Below are 12,775 nucleotides of genomic sequence, written 5' to 3'. Positions count from 1 at the left end.
GCCTATGACTGCATTTAAGGTTTATCTTTCAATAAAGCATATCTTTACTTTATGTGACTTCATAGTATAGTCCTTGAATGAGAAATATTGGCTTAAAAACTAAAAACCTCAGCCAGCTTGTTCATTGTTTTGGTCACCCCTGCATCCTTCTCACAGGGTGAATTTTAAGTTAACAACAACGGGCACTATCGAAAATAGCGCACAAGGAGGAGATTGGTGGCAAGACCTGAAGGAAAGACATGAACTAACCTTTATTTTGCGCGGAATGGATGAAAACACTGAAATCATCACGTGAATGATCCTATATTTAAAATAATAAAAAGAGAAATCCAACCAGGGACAATAGTCTTCCAACTGAATTCTATGGACAAGCAGATCGACTGAAAGTAACCATATTGCACAATTTCATTCCAAATTCCAAATTTATGCTGCAAAATACAGTAGCCTGATGACAATACTTTCATCCTATTCAAACAGGCGGTATTGTGGTAGGTTGCTCTGACCGTCACTTTCCCTAAAAAAGTGGCCAGTTCACAGTGCAGCAGGTTTTAAAAGGCGAGTTGATGTGATGCGTCCAGTGGAGGCTAGATGAGAGGCAAATTGTAGTTTTGTTTAGACCTGTGAAATAGCCAGAAGCTTTTACCAACTAAATATACATTGAACCTCCATATGCAACAGCCTGAAGATTTTGCACTCAGTCAATGAAACATACTGCTACAGTTCTCTATTTGAGTGCACTGACAGGCTTCTATTTAGCTACTTTTTGAAGTCTGGAAGGAAAACTGCCATCTTGATGAAAGTATGCATGACACACCTGCCTTGTAAACACATGTGAATTAAATTGATGAATGCATAACTGGCATTGACTGCATTGCACTAAATAGACCAGTCCAAACAAAAATAGGCAATTGCTTTTGCAAAAAAATAGGATACCTGTTAAAAAAAAGGAATCCTTGGATTTATTATAATACTATTAGTTGAGAAATACACAGTTACCCACTTATCACTAGTTTATGTAATGGGGAATAGGGGGTTTAATCACATCTGATCGTGCTGCTGCATTCAACTTTATATCGAAGAAGGCAGGGTTCCAGAACTGAAAACATTCCAAAACAACAATTCCAAATCTAAACTCCAAAATGTTTCTTGTTAGACTACTGGCTGTTGTCCTCATAATGATCAACACATGGCTGCTAAACTCTGCTCAATCAGATCATATCCGAAGATACAAACGTGCAATGGCTCAGAGAGCTGACAGTGAACTGGCTCACTTAGCAAGTGAACAGTGCAGGTCCACCAGACAACTGAGACAAGCAGCATACTCAGCATCAGTTCCACATCTCCCTCCAGTGGCTCACCCAAGGAGATACACCACAAGGCAAAGTGGTCTCTATCATATAACTCATCTTGAGGAGTCCTCCTGTTCAGGTGGGTGCAATTCTGATGCTAATTCTAAACCGGGACTGGATAGTGCCTCTCATTGGGGCAAAGGTGAGAAGAAGGTTGGTCGGGGAAACTCAGAGGCAGTGATACCCAAAGACAAGGAGGAGAGACATGTTAAGATTCTAGGGATGGTCAGTTCTCCTCACCCCAACTTCAACAGAAAGCCTCCCAGTCAGGCTGATGTGACAGCGGACTCAAGTAGTGACAATGACAAACCAGACGTTTATGGTGGGCGCTCTGAGGGCCCACACAAGCAGCTGCTGCTCAAGAAGCAGCACATAGTTCTGACTGGAAGGGTCCGCCGTACCCTTACAGTCTCAGATGGTGAAGACAGTTGGGCAGCTTTCCCTGAGAGCGTAGTAAAGTCCCGCGGGATATTCTCTACATTTCGGCAGCACAGTGACTATTCTGCTGAGATTGAGGACTACCCTGTGGAGCAGGAGGGACCACCTAGCCGTGCCAGCATGTTGTGGGGTGCCCAGATTCCGGACGTCCCCCCTAAGTGGATGTCTGCTTTGTACTTTAGTGGACAGAAGGAACAACTGAGGGTCAATCCAGCAGCTGGCATTGAGATTCCTCGGGCTAAGTTCAGTGTTGAACTGTGGGTCAACCCAGAGGGTGGGCAGACTAACCCAGCCATCATAACAGGTGAGTGAAATTCCAAAACCTCTCTCTCCCTATCATTGTTTAAGTGTTAAAAGTGTTAAAAATATCAAATTCAGTATATAGACCACAAATGGCATGGTTGGGAAAATGAGAGAAATGGGGAAATCAGCCATTATGAGATGCAAATGGTTATGGGGGGGAATGTTACAGACACAAATGGCCACCACCTGCAAGCTTGTTGTTTTGACCTCAATTCTTGAGAGGTTTAAAGCTCTCAATGCTCTTGGCTACCGAGCAAATAGATTCATAGCCACGTGATGATAACTTCAATGAATAAATGTAAAGTTGTCCCAATCATTTGATCTATATAAAAACTAAATTCCTAGGTATTTTTGACAAGGATTGAAGTTTTGTCATTTCCTCTGCTGACTGTAGGTGGGATAAATCAAAGATGTTTAGTCTTGTTCACGAAAAGTGACAAACTTCAAATAGTAGGAGTAAACTGAAGTGCAAGGTTATGTGGTGGTGTATAGTACTTGAGTAAAAATGATTTAAAGTACTACTTAAGTAGTTTTTTTGTGTATATATAATTAACATTTATATTTTTGACAACTCTAACTTTTCCTCCACTACATTCTCAAGCAAATAATATACCTTTTACTCCATACTTTTCCCCTGACACCCAAAAGTACTCATTACATTTCCAATTCATTCACTTATCAAGAGAACATCCCTGATCATCCCTACTGCCTCTGATCAGGTTGTCTCACTTAATACAAATGCTTAGTTTGTAAATCGTGTCTGAGTGCTGGAGTGTGCCCCTAGCTAGTGGTAAATTAAAACAACAAGAAAATTGTGCCATTTGGTTTGCTTAATAAAAGGAATTTGACATCATTCATACTTTTACTTTTGATACTTAAGTATATTTAAAACCAAATACTTTTATACTTTTACTCAAGCAGTATTTTACTGAGTGACATTTACTTGATTCATTTTCTATTAAGGTATTTTTACTTTTACTTTTACTTTTACTCAAATCACATTTTATTAGTCACATGCGCCGAATACAACAGTTTCAACAAAAGATGGATAAGAATAATAGACAAAAGGAACAGGTAATTAAAGAGCAGAAGTAAAATAACAATAGTGAAACTATATACAGTGGGGTACCAATGCAGAGTCAATGTGCGGGGGCCCAGGTTAGTTGAGGTAGTATGACAACAGAGAGTAGCAGTGGTGTAAAGAGTGGGGGGGCACTGCAAATAGTCTGGGTAGCCATTTGACTAGATGTTCAGGAGTCTTGGCTTGGGGGTAGAAGCTGTTTAGAAGCCTCTTGGAGACTTGGCGCTCCGGTACCGTTTGCCATGCGGTAGCAGAGAGAACAGTCTATGACTAGGGTGGCTGGAGTCTCTGACAATTTTTAGGGCTTTCCTCTGACACCGCCTGGTATAGAGGTCCTGGATGGCAGGAACCTTGGCCCCATGTACTGGTGATGTACTGGGCCGTACACACTACCCTCTGTATAGCCTTGCAGTCGGAGGCCGAACAGTTGCCATACCAGGCTGTGATGCAAACAGTCAGGATGCTCTCGATGGTGTAGCTGTAGAACCTTTTGAGGACCTGAGGACCCATGCCAAATCCTTTTAGTCTCCTGAAGGGGAATAGGTTTTGTCGTTGTCACGTTCTGACCTTAGTTCCTTTATTACGTCTTTGTGTTAATTTGGTCAGGGCGTGAGTTGGGGTGGGTAGTCTATGTTCTTTTTTCTATGTGGTTATATTTATATGTGTTTGGCCTGTTATGGTTCTCAATCAGAGGCAGGTGTCGTTCGTTGTCTCTGATTGAGAATCATACTTAGGTAGCCTGTTTTCCCCATTTTGGTTGTGGGTGTTTGCTTTCTGTTTTTGTCGGCACCAGACAGAACTGTTTCGGTTGTTCTCTGTGTTTTGTTAATCAGTGTTCAGTTCCATTAGTAAAAGTATGAACACGTACCACGCTGCGCCTTGGTCCTCACCTTCTTCCACCTACGACAGCCGTTACAGTCGTGCCCTCTTCAAGACTGTCTTGGTGTGCCTGGACCATATTAGTTTGTTGGTGATGTGGACACCAGGAAACTTGAAGCTCTCAAACTGCTACATTACAGTTGTTACCTACCCTTACCACCTGGGGGCTGCCCGTCAGGAAATCCAGGATCCAGTTGCAGAGGGAGGTGTTTAGTCCCAGGGTCCTTAGCTTATTGATGAGCTTTGAGGGCACTATGGTGTTGAACGCTAAGCTGTAGTCAATTAATAGCATTCTCACATAGGTGTTGCTTTTGTCCAGGTGGGAAAGGGCAGTGTGGAGTGCAATAGAGATTGCATCATCTGTGGATCAGTTGGGGAGGTATGCAAATTGGAGTGGGTCTTGGGTTTCTGGGATGATGGTGTTGATGTGAGCCATGACCAGCCTTTAAAAGCACTTCATGGCTACAGACGTGAGTGCTACGGGTCGGCAGTCATTTAGGCAGGTTACCTTAGTGTTTTTGGGCACATGGACTATGGTGGTCTGCTTAAAACATGTTGGTATTACAGACTCGGACAGGGAGAGGTTGACAATGTCAGTAAAGACACTTGCCAGTTGGTCAATGCATGCTCGCAGTACACGCCCTGGTAATCCATCTGGCCCTGCGGCCTTGTGAATGTTGACCTGTTTGAAGGTCTTACTACGGAGAGCGTTATCACACAGTCTTCTGGAACAGCTGGTGCTCTCATGCATGATTCAGTGTTATTTCCCTCGAAGCGAGCATAGAATAAGTTTAGCTCGTCTGGTCGACTCTTGTCACTGGGCAGGTCTCGGCTGTGCTTCCCTTTGTAGTCTGTAATCGTTTGCAAGCCCTGCCACATCTGACAAGCGTCAGAGCCGGTGTAGTACGATTCTTATTCCTGTAATGATGCTTTGCCTATTTTATGGTTTGTCTGAGGGCATAGCGGGATTTCTTATAAGCTCCCGCTCCTTGAAAGCGACAGCTCTAGCCTTTAGCTCAGTGCGGATGTTGCCTGTAATCCATGGCTTCTGGTTGGGGTATGTACTGTACGGTCACTGTGGGGATGACGTCATCGATGCACTTATTGATGAAGCCAATAACTGATGTGGTGTACTCCTCAATGCCATCGGAGGAATCCCAGAACATATTCCAGTCTGTGCTAGCAAAACAGTCCTGTTGCTTAGCATCTGCTTCCTCTGACCACTTTGTTATTGATCTAGTCACTGGTGCTTCCTGCTTTAATTTTTTTTGTAAGCAGGAATCAGGAGGATAGAATTATGGTCAGATTTGCCAAATGGAGGGCAAGGGAGGGCTTTGTATGTGTCTCTGTGTGTGGAGTATAGGTGGTCCAGAGTTCTTTTTCCTCTGGATGCACATTCAGCCAGCCTGCTGATAGAAATTTGTTAAAATGGATTTAAGTTTCCCTGCATTAAAGTCCCCTGCTACTAGGAGCGCCGCCTCTGGGTGAGCGTTTTCTTGTTTGCTTATAGCAGAATACAGCTCATGCAATGCTGTCTTAGTGCCAGCCTCTGACTGTGGTGGTATGTAAACAGCTACAAAGAATACAGATGAAAACTCTCTCGGTAGGTAGTGTTGTCTACAGCTTATCATAAGATACTCTACCTCAGGTGAGAAATAGCTCGAGACTTCCTTAGATATCGTGCACCAACTGTTGTTTACAAAAATACACAGACCGCCACCCCTTGTCTTACCAGACGCCACTGTTCTCAAGTATGACAATTGGGTACTTTTCCCACCACTGTATAGATCAAATTGTTATTGATAGTGTAGCCCTAGTCTCCTCGTATCCTGCAGGCAATATACTGACTCTAGTCTATTGCTGCATTCATAACCAAGTGGGAAGGTGGTAATTACCAGTTGTGAAGTCATAAATACCATTTGGATGCATTCATGTGCTAATGGTCCACAAGCTGTGTCAACCTTAAACTAAAAGTACAGCTATCATGCTTGTAAACCAATTATATTGTTCAAAAGCCATATTAATAGATTGCTTTTTATAAATTATGTTTTTTTGATTACACTTAACAGCTGAAAATGCATTTGGGAGAAGTCGGAGCACAGGTTTTCCCAGGGTTTCCACTTTGAAATTACGAGTTGGAGGGGCATTCAAGTGGATTTTTCCCAGTCATATGTGGTTAATACCACCGTCCCACTTGGTTATGAATGCAGCATAACAACAGGATAAGGCTAAGGTTTGAAAGAAATATGATATAGGCAATATGAATTCATTAGTTCACTGTAAACGAATATAAAAAATCAATAAAGAAATCACAATTCTATTTTGATTGAAATAACAGAAGTTTGATGTCAGAAATGGGATGCCATTTATTGAATGATGTAGAAAATAGCCAGGAGCCATGATTGAACCAGGACCTTACACATGTAAAACTAACATGCCGGTGAAGGGGGTTAGGCAACCACAAAGTCCACAAGAGGTACAATGCCTATAGGTTTTCATCCTTTTCTTTTATTAAGGACTGTAGGAAGCAGGTGGTTAGATTCTCTGACCAATGACATCAATTGCTCAATTAAGGCTAATTTCCAATTGAGCCAGCAGCATATGAGGCGTTTGCCGTGAATGCGATCTCTGCGAATGCGGGAACATTGCCTTTAAAAGTTGCATAGCCGACAAAGCCGATCGGATTGAATCCCGGCCTAAGAATCATAAAGAATAGAACAGCCCTTACCAACCCATCTATGCCATTACAATTCTGAAAATATCCACACTTAGCCACAACAGGTGTGAATATAGTTGTGTTTAGTCGGGCTGGAGATAGCTAAGTACTGTGGCTACTCATCTTTTCAGAAGAGCTCATGCTTCCACCTCCTTTCTGTTGTCCCTCTTTTCATTTTTCTTTTGTATTTGTTTTCCTCTTCACATGTCACTTATATTAATCATGGTCTACTGTTACTGTTTTCTTCCGTCGAAAGAGAGTCGGACCAAAATGCAGCGTGGTTATTACGATACATCTTTAATAAACGAAAAAACACGAACAATACAAAAACAACAAACGGAACGTGAAAACCTAATACAGCCTATCTGGTGACAACTAACACAGAGACAGGAACAATCACCCACAAAATACTCAAAGAATATGGCTGCCTAAATATGGTTCCCAATCAGAGACAACGATAATCACCTGACTCTGATTGAGAACCGCCTCAGGCAGCCATAGACTATGCTAGACACCCCACAAAACACCAAGACAAAAACGCACCACAAAAACCCATGTCACACCCTGGCCTGACCAAATAAATGAAGACAAACATACTATACTTCGACCAGGGCGTGACAGAACCTCCCCCTAAGGTGCGGACTCCCGGACGCACATCAAAACAATAGGGAGGGTCCGGGTGGGTGTCTGTCCATGGTGGCGGCTCCGGCTCGGGACGAGGACCCCACTCCATTAATGTCTTAGTTCCTCCCCCTCGTGTCCTAGGATAGTCCACCCTCGCCGCCGACCATGGCCTAGTAGTCCTCACCCAGAACCCCACTGGACTGAGGGGCAGCTCGGGACTGAGGGTCAGCTCGGGACTGAGGCAGCTCGGGACTGAGGGGAAGCTCGGCACTGAGGGGTAGCTCGGCACTGTAGCTCGGCACTGAGGGGAAGCTCGGCACTGAGGGGAAGCTCAGCACTGAGGGGAAGCTCAGCACTGAGAGTAAGCTCAGCACTGAGAGTAAGCTCAGGCAGGTATTTGGATCCGGCAAATCCTGGCTGGCTGGCGGATCTGGAAGACTCTGGTTGACTGGCAGATCTGGAAGAGTCTGGTTGACTGGCAGATCTGGATGAGTCTGGCTGACTGGCAGATCTGGATGAGTCTGGCTGACTGGCAGATCTGGAAGAGTCTGGCTGACTGGCAGATCTGGAAGAGTCTGGCTGACTGGCAGATCTGGAAGAGTCTGGCTGACTGGCAGATCTGGAAGAGTCTGGCTGACTGGCAGATCTAGCTGCTCTTGCTGCTCCATGCAGACTGGCACCACTTGCTGCTCCATGCAGACTGGCAGCTCTGGCTGCTCCATGCAGACTGGCAGCTCCATGCAGACTGGCAGCTCTGGCTGCTCTATGCAGACTGGCAGCTCTATGCAGACTGGCAGCTCTGGCTGCTCCATGCAAACTGGTAGCTCTGGCTGCTCCATGCAGACTGACAGCTCTGGTTGCTCCATGCAGACTGACAGCTCAGGCTGCTCCATGCAGACTGACAGCCCAGGCTGCTCCATGCAGGCTGGCAGCTCTGGCTGCGCTGAACAGGCGGGAGACTCCGGCAGTGCTGGAGAGGAGGAAGGCTCTGATAGCGCTAGACAGGCGAGGCGCACTGAAGGCCTGGTGCGTGGTGCTGGCACTGGTGGTACTGGACCGAGGACACGCACAGGAAGCCTGGTGCGGGGAGCTGCCACTGGAGGACTGGTGTGTGGAGGTGGCACTGGATAGACCGGACCGTGCAGGCGCACTGGAACTCTTGAGCACCGAGCCTGCCCAACCTTACCTGGCTCGATGCCCACTCTAGCCCGGCCAATACGAAGAGCTGGTATGTAACGCACCGGGCTATGCACCCGCACTGGAGACACCGTGCGCTCCATATCATAACACGGTGCCTGCCCGGTCTCTTTAGTCCCCCGGTAAGCACAGGAAGTTTGCGCAGGTCTCCTACCTGGCGTAGCCATACTCCCTGTGAGCCTCCCCCCAATACATTTTTGGGGCTGACTCTCAGGCTTCCATCCGCGTCGCCGTGCTGCCTCTTCATACCAGCGCCTCTCCGCTTTTTACCGTCTCCAGTTCTTCTTTGGGGCGGCGATATTCTCCAGGCTGTGCCCAGGGTCCTTTTCCGTCCAATATCTCCTCCCACGTCCAGAAGTCCTGTGATCGCTGCTCCTCACGATAAACAGGGGGAGTTGGCTCAGGTCTGAACCCTGACTCTGCCACACTCTCCCTGAGCCCCCCCCCCCCAAGAAAGTTTTGGGGCTGACTCTCGGTCTTCCGTCCGCACCGCCATGCTTGCTTCACCAACTCCATTCTCCGATAACCTGCTTCGCACTGCTCCAGCGAATCCCAGGCGGGCTCCGGCACTCTCTCTGGGTTGACCGCCCACCTGTCTATTTCCTCCCAAGTCGTATACTCCAAACTTCGTAGCTCCTGCTGCCGCTGCCTGTCACCACGCCACTTGGTCCTGGTGTGGTGGCTGATTCTGTTACGGTTTTCTTCCGTCGAAAGAGAGTCGGACCAAAATGCAGTGTGGTTATTACGATACATCTTTAATAAACAAAAAAACACGAACAATACAAAAACAACAAACGGAACGTGAAAACCTAATACAGCCTATCTGGTGACAACTAACACAGAGACAGGAACAATCACCCACGAAATACTCAAAGAATATGGCTGCCTAAATATGGCTCCCAATCAGAGACAACGATAATCACCTGACTCTGATTGAGAACCGCCTCAGGCAGCCATAGACGATGCTAGACACCCCACAAAACCCCAAGACAAAAACGCACCACAAAAACCCATGTCACACCCTGGTCTGACCAAATAAATGAAGACAAACATACTATACGTGACATCTACAAGACATCTACAAGCTTTAAGCTTTGGCCTAAATCTTTAGTGAACCCTATTTGACAATTAGTGTATCCCGCATTTATATAATCACATTTGTTTTTCTATTACAATTTCTATAAAAATGTATCATATTTACCAGATAAGCACGACAGACTAGTTTTATTCTGTACTATTATAAATCTGTCCCTCTATTGTTGCCAGATTATAGTATCAAGACTTTTACTTGGCAGAGATGCTGTGTTCTAACCACTACTTTGAGTGAATTAAATTTTAACCATGAAATTGGCCCATCCTCCTAAGGGATATTTTGTTACAATTACCTAGATTTGTTTTCAATGTCCAAAAACATTTCTGAGTTTTTGTGTGTACATGTGTATGGAATGAGGGTGAAGGGGTTCCCTGACCTTTAGCTGTCCCAGCATAGAACATCTGGAAGCCAGATGTGATTTTCTCTTTCTGAGAAACAGCTGGGAATCAGTGCCTTCGTTTAGGGAAATACCTTCAACCCCACAACTCTCTGTGTAGTCTGGCTTTAATTACATTGAAAGATGATGCTCAATGTTTGTCTTTTTGCAAAATAATATTTGTATTCCTTTTGTGCAGGGGTTTTTGACAACTGCTCCCACTCCTTAAGTGAGAAAGGATGGTCCGTAGGTATTCGCACAGTAAAGCCCGGTGGAAGAAAAGATGCCAGATTCTTTTTTACACTCCGTACAGACCGAGCTCCCAAAGCTACGACTATCTATGGGCATCAGCGCTACCACCCTAACTCCTGGACTCACCTAATGGCCAGCTACAATGGCCACAGGATGACGCTCTACATAGATGGTGCCAAGGTTGGGGAGAGCAGTTTGCAGTCTGGTAACCTCTACAGCCCGTTCATGGAGACCTGTCGAACACTTCTTCTAGGTGGGGACCAGTCAGACCTTGGGCACAACTTCCGAGGGCACATCGGAGGCATTGTGTTATGGGTGCTCCCCCGCACTCACGAGGACCTCCTTAAAGGGCCTTCTCGGATTGATAAGAGGGAACCAAACCTCGCTCTCTGGGCAGACTTCTCCGAGATAGAGCAACAGTGGAGTCCTCATAAGGAGGGCTACCACCCATCCATAGTCATCATCCCTATCCCTGAGCAGGAGCATGTGTCCCCCTTTCTGCCCCCTCCCTGTGGATTAACAACCTGTGACAACACAGACATCATCCTAGGCTACAATAACCACTGGCAGCTGCGTACAGAGAAAAGGATCCGCTACCGCATTGTCAACATCTGTAACGATGACGGAAGTCGTCCCACTGTCTCTCAGGCCCAGATCCAGATGCAGCACCAGGCACTTGTCGAAGCCTTCCAGTCCTACAACATCAGCTTGGAGCTGAGCACGCATACTGTCCAGAACACATCTGTACGCCAGCGCTTCATCCTCAGCAACTGCCGGATCAGTAAGATTGGTAACAGACACTGTGATGCGGAGTGTGACCACCCACTGACGGGCCACGATGGTGGGGACTGTCTGCGTCTGGGGCCCTGCTACAACTGGAAGAGGAGGGACGGGGTCTGCAACACAGAGTGCAACAGCATCCACTTCGACTACGATGATGGAGACTGTTGTGATCCTGAGGTCACGGATGTCCTGAAGACATGCTTCGATCCAGAGTCCCCAGATAGGTGAGACATTTTCTTTTCAATTCGTTTTTGTCAGGGATCCTTAATCCTGCTCCAAGAGAGCCACAGCAGTACTGCAGGTGTTTGTACCAACAGAAACACAGATTCCTCTAATCAAGGTGTTGAAGATCAGTTGAATGGTTGAAAATGTATATACAGTTGCTGCTTTGGGAAATTGTCCCAATTGTCTGAATGTATGAATTAGTCACAAACAATACCTTTATGCATATTGTGGTTTGGGTTTATATTGGTGTTCTTTACTAGTTCTGACAAATAAAAAAGTGCTGGGTCTGTCATCCTTAGCCTCCCTTAGCTACTGCAACCAGAAAAGTGGTGCTGCCTGCCCCTGGATTTATTGGACTTTGTGGATGTTGTGAGTTTAATGATAATGACAGTAATGATATTGAGGCTCTACGTAGGCTTTGGGAGCTTAACGCCTAATTAGGCGTTAAGCTTGATTTACTAAAGAGGCCTTAAGTGTCTGTCTTTGGGGTACATTGTTTTGTTAGGGTATGTGTATTAGACAACATGTGAAGCACACACATTGATACTCTGGAAGAGTTTCTGAAAGCATGTGAAACTGTGAATTGAGAGAGAAGCCAAAGTATACACTTTTTAATGCTAAACAACGAAACCAGAAGTCTCTTCCGCTGTGCTCTATTCTTTTTGACAGACAGGCTTATCTGGGTTTCAAACAAAATGCATGATGTCTTGCCATAATGTCGTTCTTCGTTAGTTGTGCACAGCATGTAGGTAGAAATTCTTAACCTGCGATTGTTGTCTGATACAAATCAATCGACCATCTAATATACAGTACACTGTGCATGTTTGAGTTTACGATGCATTTGCATAGGATTATAGACTGCTTAAAATGTGTTACAATTTCTTGAATAATACAATTTCCCGTAGATTATATAGTCTATCGTCATGTTTTTTTGTAATATAAACTTAGAAGTTATTTTCAGGATCAAAATGTACTGGTGATACGTTCCCAAAGTTTTAGCTGGTGATTATGGTCATGTAAATGCTATTGATAAGATAATTAAACATTTTAATTTGAAGCAATATTGCAATGAGTTTGGGGCACCTGTCCAACAGAACCAGTGACTTTCTCTTCACAAGTCGGCATACTGTATTAGTAGTTTCCTTATTGGTAGTGTGTCTTTTAGGTAGGGAGTGTTCAGACAGAGTTCCTAAACTCTTCATAATGAATTCCCTCCGATTGGGCACTAACAATAGATTTGGAGTACAATCAGTCAATGTGTTGTTTTGCACAGAGAGGGAGGGCTGGTATTTGTACTTCACAGAGCAACAACATCAGCTAAAAAGCCAGGCCCGAGACGGATATAAAAGTAAGTGTCAGGAAGGCATGAGCGTAGAACTGACTTCTGATTTATAGTTTGCAATGATGTAATCTCTCTCAGTTACTTGCCAAAGTTTTTCCTACCTCTGACCATTCACTT

The 12,775-nt window shown here is 45.2% G+C and overlaps 1 protein-coding gene across 1 annotated transcript in view; it reads left to right on the top strand.

Moving 5' to 3' along the window:
* The first annotated feature begins 307 nt into the window (after nt 1-307).
* LOC124009771 (pappalysin-2-like) overlaps nt 308-12,775 on the top strand; it is a 93,067-nt gene continuing 80,599 nt past the window's right edge. The window contains exons 1-2 of the mRNA XM_046321923.1: nt 308-2,091; nt 10,256-11,315. Of these exons, the coding sequence (XP_046177879.1) occupies nt 1,140-2,091; nt 10,256-11,315 (2,012 nt within the window). The 5' untranslated portion in view covers nt 308-1,139. The remainder of the gene's footprint in view (nt 2,092-10,255; nt 11,316-12,775) is intronic.

Source organism: Oncorhynchus gorbuscha, linkage group LG22 (genome assembly GCF_021184085.1).
Source record: "Oncorhynchus gorbuscha isolate QuinsamMale2020 ecotype Even-year linkage group LG22, OgorEven_v1.0, whole genome shotgun sequence".
NCBI classification, from domain to species: domain Eukaryota; kingdom Metazoa; phylum Chordata; class Actinopteri; order Salmoniformes; family Salmonidae; genus Oncorhynchus; species Oncorhynchus gorbuscha.
This window is presented reverse-complemented; position numbering and strand designations above follow the sequence as displayed.